We start from the raw sequence: 16,355 nt of genomic DNA on the forward strand, positions 1-16,355 counted from the left end.
TTCTATGAGATCACGGCTGATCTGTATCTTAACCCCATCTACCCGCCTTGGTTCCGTAACCCTGAACAGCTTTTTGGGGGAGAAAGTTCGAGATTCCCACGGCCCTTTGTGTGAAGAAGTGCTCCCTGACATCACTCCTGAACGGCCTGGCTCGAATTTTAAGGTGATGCCCCCTTGTTCTGGTCTGCCCCCACCAGAGGGAACAGTTTCTCTCTCGATCTCCCCGATCCAATCCTTCAATCATCTCAAACCCCTCCATCAGATCGCCCCTTCATCTTCTAAACTCGCGGGAACACAGGCCCGGTCTGTGCGATCTGTCCTCGGGATTTAACCCTTTCAGTCCCGGGGTATCAACACCGCCTACAGTGCGCCAGTGCAGCCTTCACCCGCCTGAGGAAAAGAGTGTTTGAAGACCAGGCCCTCAAATCCACCACCGAGCTCATGGTCTACAGGGCTGTAGTGATACCCACCCTCCTGTATGGCTCAGAGACATGGACCATGTACAGTAGACACCTCACCCCCAGCTCATGGTCTACAGGGCTGTAGTGATACCCGCCCTCCTGTATGGCTCAGAGACATGGACCATGTACAGTAGACACCTCACCCCCAGCTCATGGTCTACAGGGCTGTAGTGATACCCGCCCTCCTGTATGGCTCAGAGACATGGACCATGTACAGTAGGTACCTCACCCCCAGCTCATGGTCTACAGGGCTGTAGTGATACCCATCCTCCTGTATGGCTCAGAGACATGGACCATGTACAGTAGACACCTCAAGTCGCTGGAGAAATACCACCAAAGATGTCTCCGCAAGATCCTGCAAATCCCCCGGGAGGACAGACGCACCAACGTTAGCGTCCTCGACCAGGCCCAACATCCCCAGCATCGAAGCACTGACCACACTCGACCAGCTCCGCTGGGCAGGGCCACATTGTCCGCATGTCCCCCAGACACGAGACTCCCCAAAGCGAGCGCTCTACTCGGAACTCCTTCACGGGCAAACGGGCCAAAGGTGGGCAGAGGAAACGTTACAAGGGACCACCCTCAAAGCCTCCCTGATAAAGTGCAACATCCCCACCGACACCTGGGAGTCCCTGGGCCAAAGACCAGTCCGCCCTAAGTGGAGGGAGTGCATCTGGGAGGGCGCTGAGCACCTCGAGTCTCGTCGCCGAGAGCGTGCAGAAACCAAGCGCAGGCAGCGGAAGGAGCGTGCGGCAAACCAGTCCCACCCTCCCCTTCCCTCAACGTCTATCTGTCCCACCCTCCCCTTCCCTGAACGTCTATCTGTCCCACCCTCCCCTTCCCTCAACGTCTATCTGTCCCACCCTCCCCTTCCCTCAACGTCTATCTGTCCCACCCTCCCCTTCCCTCAACGTCTATCTGTCCCACCTGTGACAGGGACTGTGGTTCTCGTATTGGACTGTTCAGCCACCTCAGGACTCGTGTTAAGAGTGGAGGCAAGTCTTCCTCAATTCCGAGGGACTGCCCATGATGGTGATGATGTACCGCGATCTGTGGCTGCGATGAGTCTGTAGTCGAATAGCTTCCCTTTGTCTTTCCATGGCCTGAAAGCCCGGCCACTTTACTTAATGTCTCACTGATTGCAAGACAAAGGGACTGTCCATCAACAGTTCCTGCCATCGATTCCGTGTCTACCTGATGTGTATTCCTGTCGGGCATGTATGGACCTGCCCCACGTCAGTGCTGTCCGCTCTCTGCAGTAACAGAGAATGTATCCAAGCAATGTCCAAAAGGTTTTTGCTGTCGATGTTTTTGCCGACTCTTGCACCCTGCCATCCATCCCTTGGTCTCCTTACCCAAGGAAGGATATACTTGCCACAGAGGGAGTGCAGCGAAGGTTCACCAGACTGATTCCTGGGATGGGGGGATTGTCCTATCATCATCATCATAGGCCGTCCCTCGGAATCGAGGAAGACTTGCCTCCACTCTTAACACGAGTCCTGAGGTGACTGAACAGTCCAATACAGGAACCACAGTCCCTGTCACAGGTGGGACAGATAGACGTTGAGGGAAGGGGAGGGTGGGACAGATAGACGTTGAGGGAAGGGGAGGGTGGGACTGGTTTGCCGCACGCTCCTTCCGCTGCCTGCGCTTGGTTTCTGCACGCTCTCGGCGACGAGACTCGAGGTGCTCAGCGCCCTCCCGGATGCAATCCCTCCACTTAGGGCGGACTGGTCTTTGGCCAGGGACTCCCAGGTGTCGGTGGGGATGTTGCACTTTATCAGGGAGGCTTTGAGGGTGGTCCCTTGTAACGTTTCCTCTGCCCACCTTTGGCCCGTTTGCCCGTGAAGGAGTTCCGAGTAGAGCACTTGCTTTGGGGAGTCTCGTGTCTGGGGGACATGCGGACAATGTGGCCCTGCCCAGCGGAGCTGGTCGAGTGTGGTCAGTGCTTCGATGCTGGGGATGTTGGGCCTGGTCGAGGACGCTAACGTTGGTGCGTCTGTCCTCCCGGGGGATTTGCAGGATCTTGCGGAGACATCTTTGGTGGTATTTCTCCAGCGACTTGAGGTGTCTACTGTACATGGTCCATGTCTCTGAGCCACACAGGAGGGTGGGTATCACTACAGCCCTGTAGACCATGAGCTGGGGGTGAGGTACCTACTGTACACGGTCCATGTCTCTGAGCCACACAGGAGGAAGGGTATTCTCTTCTACGCCTGCTTGCAACGCACAAGGACTGAGCTCTCCGTCTGGGAACGGAGGGAAGAAACACCAGAGAGCCTCGCTAACTGCGACTGGGAAGCTGACCTTGAGACTGGGCGTGAAGGCCCAGAAGGTACGCCTCATCGGGAGAAGCAGCGAGTGAGCCAGAGGGGTAATTGGCGAGCATTTATCCCAGCCCACGCACCTTTAAGACCACCGCATAGTGTGAAAGGGTGTCGTGTGTCCCAACCAAGCCTTAGGGGTTTTAGTGGGCAGGTTTTTGCAAGCATCATAAGCGGACACACATTCTGTTGGACAGATCCAGTGGTGCAATTTTGAATCCAAGCAGGGGTGGTTTAGACGTGGGTTATTCGCGTTAAATCAAAAAGTAAGTTATTATTTAAATGGAGAAAGATTGCAAAGTGCTGCAGTACAGCGGGACCTGGGGGTACTTGTGTATGAAACACAAAAGGATAGTATGCAGGTACAGCAAGTGATCAGGAAGGCCAATGGTATCTTGGCCTTTATTGCAAAGGGGATGGAGTATAAAAGCAGGGAAGTCTTGCTCCAGTTATACAAGGTATTGGTGAGGCCACACCTGGAGTGCTGCGTGCAGTTTTGGTCTCCGTATTTACGAAAGGATATACTTGCTTTGGAGACAGTTCAGAGAAGGTTCACTCGGTTGATTCCGGAGATGAGGGGGTTGACTTATGAGGAAAGGTTGAGGAGGTTGGGCCTCTACTCATTGGAATTCAGAAGAATGAGAGGTGATCTTATGGAAACGTATCAGATTATGAGGGGGCTCGACAAGGTGGATGCAGAGAGGATGTTCCCACTGATGGGGGAGACTAGAACTAGGGGGCATGGTCTTAGAATAAGGGGCCGCCCATTTAAAACTGAGATGAGGAGGAATTTCTTCTCTCAGAGGGTTGTAAATCTGTGGAATTCTCTGCCCCAGAGAGCTGTGGAAGCCGGGACATTGAATATATTTAAGGCGGAGATAGACAGTTTCTTAACCGATAAGGGGATAAGGGGGCGGGCAGGGAAGTGGAGCTGAGTCCATGATGGGATCAGCCATGATCGTATTAAATGGCGGAGCAGGCTCGAGGGGCCCAATGGCCCACTCCTGCTCCTGTTTCTGATGTTCTGATGTCAGGGGCCTGTTTAGATGGGCCAGACTGTGTGTCGTACTCTGTATTACACTACCAGGGTGTGTTTTATTGGGCGCAGTTGTGCTTTAACTTGGATAAAAGCATTGTGACGGTGGAGACTGTCTATCACTGTATATTACTGTTCACCACTATAATTCTGGTGTCTAGAACTATTGTAATGGAGGTGATTCGAAACCACCACGGGCACGCCAGTCCCGAACACGCCTCCTGTTCCCCAACTCCCAAAGTCTGAAGGGAAGGCCTTTGACTTACCCACTCCTGGCCGTAACTGTCCTGCAACGAGTTGAGACTTTGGTCTTCCCACTGGGCTCTGAGTCCGATACACAACAGCGGGAACCATCCCTCCTGCACCATCACCGTGAAGTAGTCCGTGAACCCAGCAAACGACTGAATGACCCCTGTGGGAGAGTGAGGACAGGTCTTAGATAGATTCACATGGACACCACGTCCCAGCGCTAATTGTTCCCATCTCTGTCGGAGGGGCAGTACTGAGGGAGCGCCGCACTGTCGGAGGGGCAGTACTGAGGGAGCCCCGCACTGTCGGAGGGGCAGTACTGAGGGAGCGCCGTACTATCGGAGGGGCAGTACTGAGGGAGTGCTGTACTGTCGGAGGGGCAGTACTGAGGGAGTGCCGTACTGTCGGAGGGGCAGTCCTGAGAGAGCGCCGCACTGTCGGAGGAGCAGTACTGAGGGAGCGCCGTACTGCGCTGTCGGAGGGGCAGTACTGAGGGAGCGCCGTACTGCGCTGTCGGAGGGGCAGTACTGAGGGAGCGCCGTACTGCGCTGTCGGAGGGGCAGTACTGAGGGAGCGCCGTACTGCGCTGTCGGAGGGGCAGTACTGAGGGAGCTCCGTACTGCGCTGTCGGAGGGGCAGTACTGAGGGAGCTCCGTACTGCGCTGTCGGAGGGGCAGTACTGAGGGAGCTCCGTACTGCGCTGTCGGAGGGGCAGTACTGAGGGAGCTCCGTACTGCGCTGTCGGAGGGGCAGTACTGAGGGAGCGCCGTACTGCGCTGTCGGAGGGGCAGTACTGAGGGAGCTCCGTACTGCGCTGTTGGAGGGGCAGTACTGAGGGAGCTCCGTACTGCACTGTCGGAGGGCCACTATTTGGAAGAAGAGCAGGGGGAGTTCTCCCCCGTGTCCTGGGGCCAATATTTATCCCTCAACTAACATCACTAACACAGACGATCCGGGTCATTATCACATCGCTGTGTGTGGGAGCTTGCTGTGCGCAAATTGGCGTTTCGTACGTTACGAGAGTGAGCGCACTCCAAAAATGAAGTGTTTGATTGGGTGTGAACTTTGGGAGGTCCTGAGGGGGGTGAGAGGTGAGGGAGCGATGTTATTACCGGGGCACGAGAGAGGAAGGGGTTCATGGACATCGGTGGTCTCTGACGACAGTACATACCGATCTGGAAGTACGAATAAACGGCCAGTTGCTCATTCACCAGCCGGTCTCGTCGCGGATTACGAGGCTTCAGGTTCATGATGTCACTCTCGGCTTTCTCGTAGGCGAGGGACACCGAGGGGAACTGTGGATAAACGAGAGGTTCGAGGCGTGAGTCCAGAAGGCGCGATCGTCACCGATAAATCCAGCTCGGGAGAAAGGTCTTTATCGAAATCACAGAATCATAGAAATTTACCCAGAGAGGGGTGAGCATGTGGAACTCACTGCCACAGGGAGGGGGTCGAGGCGATTACTAACCACGCATAGAAAGATTGCAAAGTGTAGAATCATGCACTTTGGCAGAAAAAAATCAAAGAGCAAGTTATTATTTAAATGGAGAAAGATTGCAAAGTGCTGCAGTCCAGCGGGACCTGGGGGTTACTTGTGCATGAAACACAAAAGGTTAGTATGCAGGTACAGCCAGTGATCAGGAAGGCCAATGGTATCTTGGCCTTTATTGCAAAGAGGATGGAGTATAAAAGCAGGGAAGTCTTGCTCCAGTTATACAGGGTATTGGTGAGGCCACACCTGGAGTACTGCGTGCAGTTTTGGTCTCCGTATTTACGAAAGGATATACTTGCTTGGAGACAGTTCAGAGAAGGTTCACTCGGTTGATTCCGGGGATGAGGGGGTTGACTTATGAGGAAAGGTTGAGGAGGTTGGGCCTCTACTCATTGGAATTCAGAAGAATGAGAGGTGATCTTATGGAAACGTATCAGATTATGAGGGGGCTTGACAAGGTGGATGCAGAGAGGATGTTCCCACTGATGGGGGAGACTAGAACTAGGGGGCATGGTCTTAGAATAAGGGGCCGCCCATTTAAAACTGAGATGAGGAGGAATTTCTTCTCTCAGAGGGTTGTAAATCTGTGGAATTCTCTGCCTCAGAGAGCTGTGGAAGCCGGGACATTGAATATATTTAAGACAGAGATAGACAGTTTCTTAACCGATAAGGGGATAAGGGGGCGGGCAGGGAAGTGGAGCTGAGTCCATGATGGGATCAGCCATGATGGTATTAAATGGCGGAGCAGGCTCGAGGGGCCGAATGGCCCACTCCTGCTCCTATTTCCTGTGTTCAGTGACAATGGCGAGCCTGTGTTGGGGGAGACACGTCCTGTACTTACGATATCGGTGGCCAGCTCGATGAAGAGGATGGTGATACAACCCAGGGGCAGTGGAACACTCATGGTGATGTAGATCAGGTACGGTGCCAGTTCCGGAATGTTCTTGGTCAACGTGTAGGCAATGGACTTCTTCAAGTTGTCAAAGATGAGACGTCCTGAGGCAGGTAGGGAGGGAGGTGGGATAGTGGAGCGAAAACCAACCAGACTGGAGATTAGCAACATATACACCGGGCACATGGCAGGGTCAATGCCCCTCTGACCTTTCCCCCTTAACCTCTCTGCCTCCTCTCTGTTGACATTCCACCATCCCCAACCTATAATGTACCTATCCTGGGAGTGTTTGATGGGACAGTGCAGAGGGAGCTTTACTCTGTATCTAACCTCCTGTACCTGCCCTAGGAGTGTTTGATGGGACAGTGTAGAGGGAGCTTTACTCTGTATCTAACCCCCTGTACCTGCCCTGAGAGTGTTTGATGGGACAGTGTAGAGGGAGCTTTACTCTGTATCTAACCCCCTGTACCTGCCCTGGGAGTGTTTGATGGGACAGTGCAGAGGGAGCTTTACTCTGCATCTAACCCCCTGTACCTGTCCTGGGAGTGTTTGATGGGACAGTGTAGAGGGAGCTTTACTCTGTATCTAACCCCCTGTACCTGTCCTGGGAGTGTTTGATGGGACAGTGTGGAGGGAGCTTTACTCTGTATCTAACCCCCTGTACCTGTCCTGGGAGTGTTTGATGGGACAGTGTAGAGGGAGCTTTACTCTGTATCTAACCCCGTGCTGTACCTGCCCTGGGAGTGTTTGATGGGACAGTGTAGAGGGAGCTTTACTCTGTATCTAACCCCCTGTACCTGCCCTGGGAGTGTTTGATGGGACAGTGTAGAGGGAGCTTTACTCTGTATCTACCCCCCTGTACCTGCCCTGGGAGTGTTTGATGGGACAGTGTAGAGGGAGCTTTACTCTGTATCTAACCCCCTGTCCTACCTTGTTCCACACCGGTTACAATGGAGGCGAAATTGTCGTCCAGGAGGATCATGTCTGCCGCGTTCTTGGCCGCGTCCGATCCGGCAATCCCCATGGCGATTCCGATGTCGGCTTTCTTCAGAGCCGGTGAGTCATTGACACCATCCCCGGTCACAGCCACGATGAAGCCCTGAGACAGAGAGGGGACGACACGGCGTGAACTCTGGCTCGGTGAGCGGGGGCGGGGGGGGAGGGTGGGGACCGCTGTGCAACGCACCACGGAGCGACACCAGCGTCGGGTTTGGCTCGATGGAACACCGAGGTCCCCGCCTGGTGGCCTGACGCGGGATTACATCTCCCGTCGGTGCAGGCCGGAGAGCGTAATCAGCAGCGTGGAGGCATACTGTCAATGGTGCACCGTAGCACGAGACCCGAATGTACCTTCACCCTGTATATGCCATACCTGTACACCAGAGGGTGCTGCTGCTGGAGACCCAGGGGTTGCCTGCACACTGCAGGTGACCCAGTACAGAAGGGAGCTCGCCTCCTGGTGTACTCACTCCAGGAGCTGCAATAAACGGACTGCAGTCTGTACAGTTCAAGTGCCTCGTGGAGTCATTAACAGCGTGCTTACATATACAATGCATAGCACGGCGAGGTACAGGGCGAGCTGGGGCAGGAGAGAGACACCAGTGAAGAGGGACATCACCAAGGTCCAGGTCAGTGATTGGAGCGCTGGGGCAGGTACAGCAGGAGCCACGAGGTCGGGGCGAAGGAGCGGCGAGAGACTGTGGAGGGACGTGATCGGGGACCAGGAGAGGCGAGGGCCCAGGGGCCCAGGGCCCAGCCCACACTGTGTGCGATATGTTGTGAGCACTGGGTCCGTGCAGCAGAGCTGCTCTCCAGTCGTCCTGGTTAACCCTCGCCCCTGGACCGAGACCTCGCTCCGTCAAGCCCCGTGTGGTGGCTGGTGTACAACGGCCACCCCACGTTAAAACAATCCACCCACAGACATCTTCCACCCTTCAGGGTGTAGTTGGGGATCCGGAATATCAGGCAATTCATCGAAACATCTGTGAACTCATCCCTTTTCCGCGACGAAGCAAGTCATCCTCGCCTCGCTGTGATGACACCTCCCAACAACACCAACTTTCATTTGTATACCGCCTGTAACGTAGTAAAACGTCCCAAGGTGCGTCACATGAGCGATTATCAAACAGAATTAGACCCCGAGCCACATCAGGAGATATTGGGGACAGGCGACCAATAGATTGTTCAAAGAGGTGGGTTTTAAGGAGCGTCTCAAAGGAGGAGAGAGAGGCGGAGAGGTTTAGGGAGGGAGTTCCGGAGCTTGGGGCCCAGGCAGCTGAAGGCACGGCCACCGATGGTGGAGCGATTATAATCAGGGATGGCCAGGAGCGCAGAATTAGAGGAGTGCAGAGATCTCGGGGGGGGGGTGTAGGAGCTGGAGGGGGTTACAGAGATAGGGAGGGGTGTAGGGGCTGGAGGAGGTTACAGAGATAGGGAGGGGTGTAGGGGCTGGAGGGGGTTACAGAGATAGGGAGGGGTGTAGGGGCTGGAGGGGGTTACAGAGATAGGGAGGGGTGTAGGGGCTGGAGGGGGTTACAGAGATAGGGAGGCGTGTAGGGGCTGGAGGAGGTTACAGAGATAGGGAGGGGTGTAGGGACTGGAGGGGGTTACAGAGATAGGGTGGGGTGTAGGGGCTGGAGGCGGTTACAGAGATAGGGAGGGCTGTAGGGGCTGGAGGAGGTTACAGAGATAGGGAGGGGTGTCGGGGCTGGAGGAGGTTACAGAGATAGGGAGGGGTGTAGGGCTGGAGGAGGTTACAGAGATAGGGAGGCGTGTAAGAGCTGGAGGGGGTTACAGAGATAGGGAGGAGTGTAGGGGCTGGAGGAGGTTACAGAGATAGGGAGGGGTGTCAGGGCTGGAGGGGGTTACAGAGATAGGGAGGGGTGTAGGGGCTGGAGGGGGTTACAGAGATAGGGAGGGGTTTCGGGGCTGGAGGCGGTTACAGAGATAGGGAGCGGTGTAAGGGCTGGAGGAAGTTACAGAGATAGGGAGGGGTATCGAGGCAGGAGGGGGTTACAGAGATAGGGAGGGGTGTAGGGGCTGGAGGAGGTTACAGAGATAGGGAGGGGTGTACGGGCTGGAGGGGGTTACAGAGATAGGGAGGGGTGTCGGGGCTGAGGCGGTTACAGAGATAGAGAGGGTTGTAGGGGTTGGAGGAGGTTGCAGAGATAGGGAGGGATGAAGGGGCTGGAGGAGTTTACAGAGATAGGGAGGGGTGTCGGGGCTGAAGGTGGTTACAGAGATAGGGAGGGATGTGGGGGCTGGAGGAAGTAACAGAGATAGGGAGGGGTGTCGGGGCTGGAGGGTGTTACAGAGATAGGGAGGGGTGTCGGGGCTGGAGGGGGTTACAGACATATGGAGGGGTGTCGGGGCTGGAGGGGGTTACAGAGATAGGGAGGGGTGTAGGGGCTGGAGGTGGTTACAGAGATAGGGAGGGGTGTCGGGGCTGGAGGGGGTTACAGAGATAGGGAGGAGTGTCGGGGCTGGAGGAGGTTACAGAGATAGGGAGGGGTGTCGGGGCTGGAGGAGGTTACAGAGATGGGGAGGGGTGTCGAGGCTGGAGGGGGTTACAGAGATAGGGAGGGGTGTAGGGGCTGAAGGTGGTTACAGAGATAGGGAGGGATGTCGGGGCTGGAGGTGTTACAGAGATAGGGAGGGGTGTAGGGGCTGGAGGTGGTTACAGAGATAGGGAGGGATGTAGGGGCTGGAGGAGGTTACAGAGATAGAGACGGGTGTCGGGGCTGAAGGAGGTTACAGAGATAAGGAGGGGTGTAGGGCTGGAGGAGGTTACAGAGATAGGGAGGGGTGTCGGGGCTGGAGGAGGTTACAGAGATAAGGAGGGGTATAGGGGCTGGAGGAGGTTACAGAGATAGGGAGGGGTGTCGGGGCTGGAGGAGGTTACAGAGATAGGGAGGGGTGTAGGGGCTGGAGGAGGTTACAGAGATAGGGAGGGGTGTAGGGGTTGGAGGTGGTTACAGAGATAGGGAGGGGTGTCGGGTCTGGAGGCGGTTACAGAGATAGGGAGGGGTGTAGGGGCTGGAGGGGCTTACAGAGATAGGAAGGGGTGTAGGGGCTGGAGGGGGTTACAGAGATAGGGAGGGGTGTCGGGTCTGGAGGCGGTTACAGAGATAGGGAGGGGTGTAGGGGCTGGAGGGGGTTACAGAGATAGGAAGGGGTGTAGAGGCTGGAGGGGGTTACAGAGATAGGGAGGGGTGTAGGGGCTGGAGGAAGTTACAGAGATAGGGAGGGGTGTAGGGGCTGGAGGAGGTTACAGAGATAGGGAGGGGTGTAGGGGCTGGAGGGTGTTACAGAGATAGAGAGGGGTATAGGGTTTTACAGAGATAGGGAGGGATGTAGGGGCTGGAGGAGGTTACAGAGATAGGGAGGGGTGTAGGGGCTGGAGGTGGTTACAGAGATAGGGAGGGGTGTCGGGGCTGGAGGGGGTTACAGAGATAGGGAGGGGTGTCGGGGCTGGAGGGGGTTACAGAGATAGGGAGGGGTGTCGGGGCTGGAGGAGGTTACAGAGATAGGGAGGGGTGTCGGGGCTGGAGGAGGTTACAGAGATAGGGAGGGGTGTCGGGGCTGGAGGAGGTTACAGAGATAGGGAGGGGTGTAGGGGCTGGAGGAGGTTACAGAGATAGGGAGGGGTGTAGGGGCTGGAGGGGGTTACAGAGATAGGGAGGGGTGTAGTGACTGGAGGGGGTTACAGAGATAGGGAGGGGTGTAGGGGCTGGAGGGGGTTACAGAGATAGGGAGGGGTGTAGGGGCTGGAGGAGGTTACAGAGATAGGGAGGGGTGTAGGGGCTGGAAGGGGTTACAGAGATAGGGAGGGGTATCGGGGCTGGAGGGGGTTACAGAGATAGGGAGGGGTGTCGGGGCTGGAGGAGGTTACAGAGATAGGGAGGGGTGTCGGGGCTGGAGGAGGTTACAGAGATGGGGAGGGGTGTCGGGGCTGAAGGAGGTTACAGAGATAGGGAGGGGTGTAGGGCTGGAGGAGGTTACAGAGATAGGGAGGGGTGTAGGGGCTGGAGGAGGTTACAGAGATAGGGAGGGGTGTAGGGGCTGGAGGGGGTTACAGAGATAGGGAGACCCATTGAGGGACGCGCGGAGGTAATCACCAGTTTCTGGCAGCTCTCCACGATGATCAGCTTCTGTTGCGGCGATGTGCGTGCGAAGACAATCTCCGGGTGGGTCCGGAGGATATCGACCAGCTCGTCTGACGACATGTCCTTCAGCTGTCCCCCATTAATCACCGCCGCACGGGCGTCCCTGCGAGCGGCAGATAGGGGGCGCCGTTACTGAGGCGGAGGATATTTGTGTGTCCTCCTCACACATTGCTTTTCCTCCCATCTTTGTACCGTCAGCAAACTTGTCCACGTTACACTCAGTCCCTTCTTCCAAGTGGTTAATATAGATTGTAAATAGCTGGGGTCCCGGCACTGATCCCTGCGACACTCCACTAGTTGCTGGTTGCCAACCCGAGAATGACCCATTTATCCCGACTCTCTGTTCTCTGTTAGTTAGCCAATCCTCTATCCATGTTAATATATTACCCCTCAACCCCGTGAACTTTTATCTTGTGCAGTAACCTTTCATGTGGCACCTTGTCAAATGCCTTCTGGAAATCCAAACACACCACATCCACTGGTTCCCCTTTATCCACCCTGTTCATTACATCCTCAAAGAACTCCAGCAAATTTGTCAAACATGACTTCCCCTTCATAAATCCATGCTGACTCTGCCTGACCGAATTTTTCTTTTCCAAATCTCCTGTTACTGCTTCCTTCATAATGGACTCCAACATTTTCCCAACCACAGATGTTGGGCTAACTGGTCTATAGTTTCCTGCTTTCTGTCTGCCTCCTTTTTTAAATAGGGGCGTTACATTTGCAGTTTTCCAATCTGCTGGGACCTCCCCAGAATCCAGGGAATTTTGGTAAATTACAACCAATGCCTCCACTATCCCTGCCACTACTTCTCTTAAGACCCGGGGATGCAAGCCATCAGGTCCAGGGAACATAGAAACATAGAAACATAGAAAATAGGTGCAGGAGCAGGCCATTCGGCCCTTCTAGCCTGCACCGCCATTCAATGAGTTCATGGCTGAACATGAAACTTCAGTACCCCCTTCCTGCTTTCTCGCCATACCCCTTGATCCCCCGAGTAGTAAGGACTTCATCTAACTCCTTTTTGAATATATGTAGTGAATTGGCCTCAACAACTTTCTGTGGTAGAGAATTCCACAGGTTCACCACTCTCTGGGTGAAGAAGTTTCTCCTCATCTCGGTCCTAAATGGCTTACCTCTTATGTCCGCCTTTAGTCCCATTATTTTACCGAGTATTACTTCATCGTGATAGTGATTGTATTAAGTTCCTCCCTCCCCATAGCCCCTTGATTATCCACTATTGGATGCTTTTAGTGTCTTCTACTGTGAAGACCAATACAAAATATTTGTTCAAAGTCTCGGCCATTTCCCTGTTCCCCGGTATTAATTTCCCGGTCTCAGCCTCTTAGGAACCAACATTTACCTGAACCTCTCGTTTCCTTTTTATATACCTGTCTGCCTGTTTTCATATTTCTTGCTAGTTCATCTCATAAACTATCTGCTCTCTTTATTATTTTTCATTGTCCTTTGCTGGTTTCTAAAAATTTCCCAATCCTCTGCCCTACCAATACTCTTGGCCACATTGTGAAGCTTTGTTTTCAATTTGATACCAAGCATTACTTCTCTTTGCTGAGAGTTAGAGAGAATATCTCCTTCAATGTCTGCCACTGCTTAACTACCATCGTGCCCGTTAATGTATTTCCCCAGTCCACTTTAGCCAACTCTGCCCTCATACCTTTGTAATTGCCGGGCTCAGTTCTCAACTCCCCAACCAGCATAAATAGCCTTGCTCCATCGACCCTATCGTTTCCCCTTAATATCATGAAAACTTTGATCAGTTCCCGCCTCAACATTCTGTGTCACGCCTTTAGTGCAGTAAAACATAGCAACGTGCATCACAGGAGCGCGAATCAGAACACAGTTTGACACGTGAGATATTAGGGCAGCTGACACAAGTTTGGCCGAACACGTCGGTTTTAAGGACTGTCTTAAAGGAGGAGAGAGAGAGGCGGAGAGGTTTAGGGAGGGAGTTCCAGAGCTTGGGGCCCAGGCAGCTGAAGGCACGGCCACCGATGGTGGAGCGATTATAATCAGGGATGCTCAGGAGGGCAGAATTGGAGCAGGTTACAGAGATAGGGAGGGGTGTAGGGGCTGGAGGAGGTTACAGAGATAGGGAGGGGTGTAGGGGCTGGAGGAGGTTACAGAGATAGGGAGGGGTGTAGGGGCTGGAGGAGGTTACAGAGATAGGGAGGGGTGTAGGGGCTGGAGGAGGTTACAGAGATAGGGAGGGGTGTAGGGGCTGGAGGAGGTTACAGAGATAGGGAGGGGTGTAGGGGCTGGAGGAGGTTACAGAGATAGGGAGGGGTGTAGGGGCTGGAGGAGGTTACAGAGGAGGTGTAACGGGAGAGAGGACAATGAACCAGGAAGGGGTCACTCTGACTCGGAAATTCCTCACCGTTGGTCGACCTGTTCGACGGGAATCCTCTTGCGAGCGGCAATGTCCTCGACCGTCTCACTCCCCTCGGAGATGATCCCGACACTTCCAGCGATGGCCTTGGCAGTGATTGGATGGTCGCCTGTCACCATGATCACCTGCACACAGAGAGAGTTATAGGGGTTCAATATAACCCCCCAAACCCCTCGATTAGATTCCAGCCTGTAACTCACTCCCGGGTATCTGTTATTCTATATATAAACCCCCCGAACCCCTCGATTAGATTCCAGCCTGTAACTCATTCCCGGGTATCTGTTATTCTATATATAAACCCTCCGAACCCCTCGATTAGATTCCAGCCTGTAACTCATTCCCGGGTATCTGTTATTGTATATATATAAACCCCCCAAACCCCTCGATTAGATTCCAGCCTGTAAGTCACTCCCGGGTATCTGTTATTCTATATATAAACCCCCCGAACCCCTCGATTAGATTCCAGCCTGTAACTCATTCCCGGGTATCTGTTATTCTATATATAAACCCTCCGAACCCCTCGATTAGATTCCAGCCTGTAACTCATTCCCGGGTATCTGTTATTCTATATATATAAACCCCCCAAACCCCTCGATTAGATTCCAGCCTGTAACTCATTCCCGGGTATCTGTTATTGTATATAAACCCCCCAAACCCCTCGATTAGATTCCAGCCTGTAACTCACTCCCGGGTATCAGTTATTCTATATATAAACCCCCCGAACCCCTCGATTAGATTCCAGCCTGTAACTCATTCCCGGGTATCTGTAATTCTATATATAAACCCCCCGAACCCCTCGATTAGATTCCAGCCTGTAACTCACTCCCGGGTATCTGTTATTCAATATATAAACCCCCTCGAACCCCTTGATTAGATTCCAGCCTGTAACTCACTCCCGGGTATCTGTTATTCTATATATAAACCCCCTCGAACCCCTCGATTAGATTCCAGTTACCCTAATTCCTGCAGTCCTGCATTTTACCACCGCGTCGGGTACTGTGGCTCTCGGAGGGTCAATCATGGATATCAGTCCATCAAAGCACAGGCCACTCGTTGAGAAATTCATGTCTTCCGTGTCAAAGACAAACCCCCTGGGATATTCCTTCTCCATCAGGTATATATGGCAGAATCCTGGTCAGTGAGCGAGAAGTTAATTCAAACATACATCGAACATGGGTTAGACCACACTGGGAGCACCGTGCACAGTTCTGGTCTCCATATACCTGGGTTAGACCACACTTGGAGCACTGTGCACAGTTCTGGTCTCCATATACCTGGGTTAGACCACACTTGGTGCACTGTGCACAGTTCTGGTCTCCATATACCTGGGTTAGACCACACTGGGAGCACCGTGCACAGTTCTGGTCACCATATACCTGGGTTAGACCACACTTGGAGCACTGTGCACAGTTGTGGTCTCCATATACCTAGGTTAGACCACACTTGGAGCACTGTGCACAGTTCTGGTCTCCATATACGAGGGTTTAGACCACACTGGGAGCACCGTGCACAGTTCTGGTCTCCATATACCTGGGTTAGACCACACTTGGAGCACCGTGCACAGTTCTGGTCTCCATATACCTGGGTTAGACCACACTTGGAGCACTGTGCACAGTCTGGTCTTCATATACCTGGTTTAGACCACACTTGGAGCACTGTGAACAGTTCTGGTCTCCATATACCTGGGTTAGACCACACTTGGAGCACTGTGCACAGTTCTGGTCTCCATATTACTGGGTTAGACCTCACTTGGGACGTTTCACTCGGTTTAAGGTGGTGTATAAAGTGGAATGTTTTAGTTACCCAGCACTCGCTCGCCCAGACCTCCAAGGTCCATGTAGGCCGTCTGGAACGCCTCCTTCCACTGTTCATCCAGCGGCAACTCCTGACCTTTGATCATGATGGTGGAACAATTCTCCAGGATTCTCTCGGGAGCACCCTTCATTACCAGCAGGTACCGGAGGTCCAGAGGGTCCTCCATCTCGTGGATCGAGAGCTGCCAGAGGCAAAGACAATCACATCCGATTACTGCCCACTGGGCCCCACCGCTCCGTGCCGGGGTTTATGTCCCACCGCTCCGTGCCGGGGTTTATGTCCCACTACTCCGTGCCGGAGTTTATGTTCCACACCAGCCCCCTCCCTCCCCTCTCCATCTCACCCCATCACCATATTCATCCGTTCCTTTCTCCCTCATGTCTTTATCCAGCTTCCCCTTAAATGTATCTCTGCTCCTCGCCTCGACCCCTCCCTGTGGGAGCGAGTTCCACATACTCACCCCTCCCTATCCCTGTAACCTCCTCCAGCCCCTACACCCCTCCCTATCTCTGTA

The 16,355-nt window shown here is 53.9% G+C and overlaps 1 protein-coding gene across 1 annotated transcript in view; it reads right to left on the reverse strand.

Moving 5' to 3' along the window:
- LOC139250208 (potassium-transporting ATPase alpha chain 1) overlaps positions 1-16,355 on the reverse strand; it is a 60,581-nt gene that overhangs the window by 17,842 nt on the left and 26,384 nt on the right. The window contains exons 11-18 of the mRNA XM_070872703.1: positions 15,830-16,022; positions 14,982-15,157; positions 14,015-14,151; positions 11,572-11,722; positions 7,385-7,553; positions 6,404-6,558; positions 5,242-5,365; positions 4,088-4,233 (exon numbers count right to left, since the gene is read on the reverse strand). Coding sequence (XP_070728804.1) covers positions 4,088-4,233; positions 5,242-5,365; positions 6,404-6,558; positions 7,385-7,553; positions 11,572-11,722; positions 14,015-14,151; positions 14,982-15,157; positions 15,830-16,022 — 1,251 coding nt within the window. The remainder of the gene's footprint in view (positions 1-4,087; positions 4,234-5,241; positions 5,366-6,403; positions 6,559-7,384; positions 7,554-11,571; positions 11,723-14,014; positions 14,152-14,981; positions 15,158-15,829; positions 16,023-16,355) is intronic.

The sequence above is a fragment of the Pristiophorus japonicus genome, unplaced genomic scaffold (assembly GCF_044704955.1).
Source record: "Pristiophorus japonicus isolate sPriJap1 unplaced genomic scaffold, sPriJap1.hap1 HAP1_SCAFFOLD_350, whole genome shotgun sequence".
In the NCBI taxonomy this organism is placed as follows: Eukaryota; Metazoa; Chordata; class Chondrichthyes; family Pristiophoridae; genus Pristiophorus; species Pristiophorus japonicus.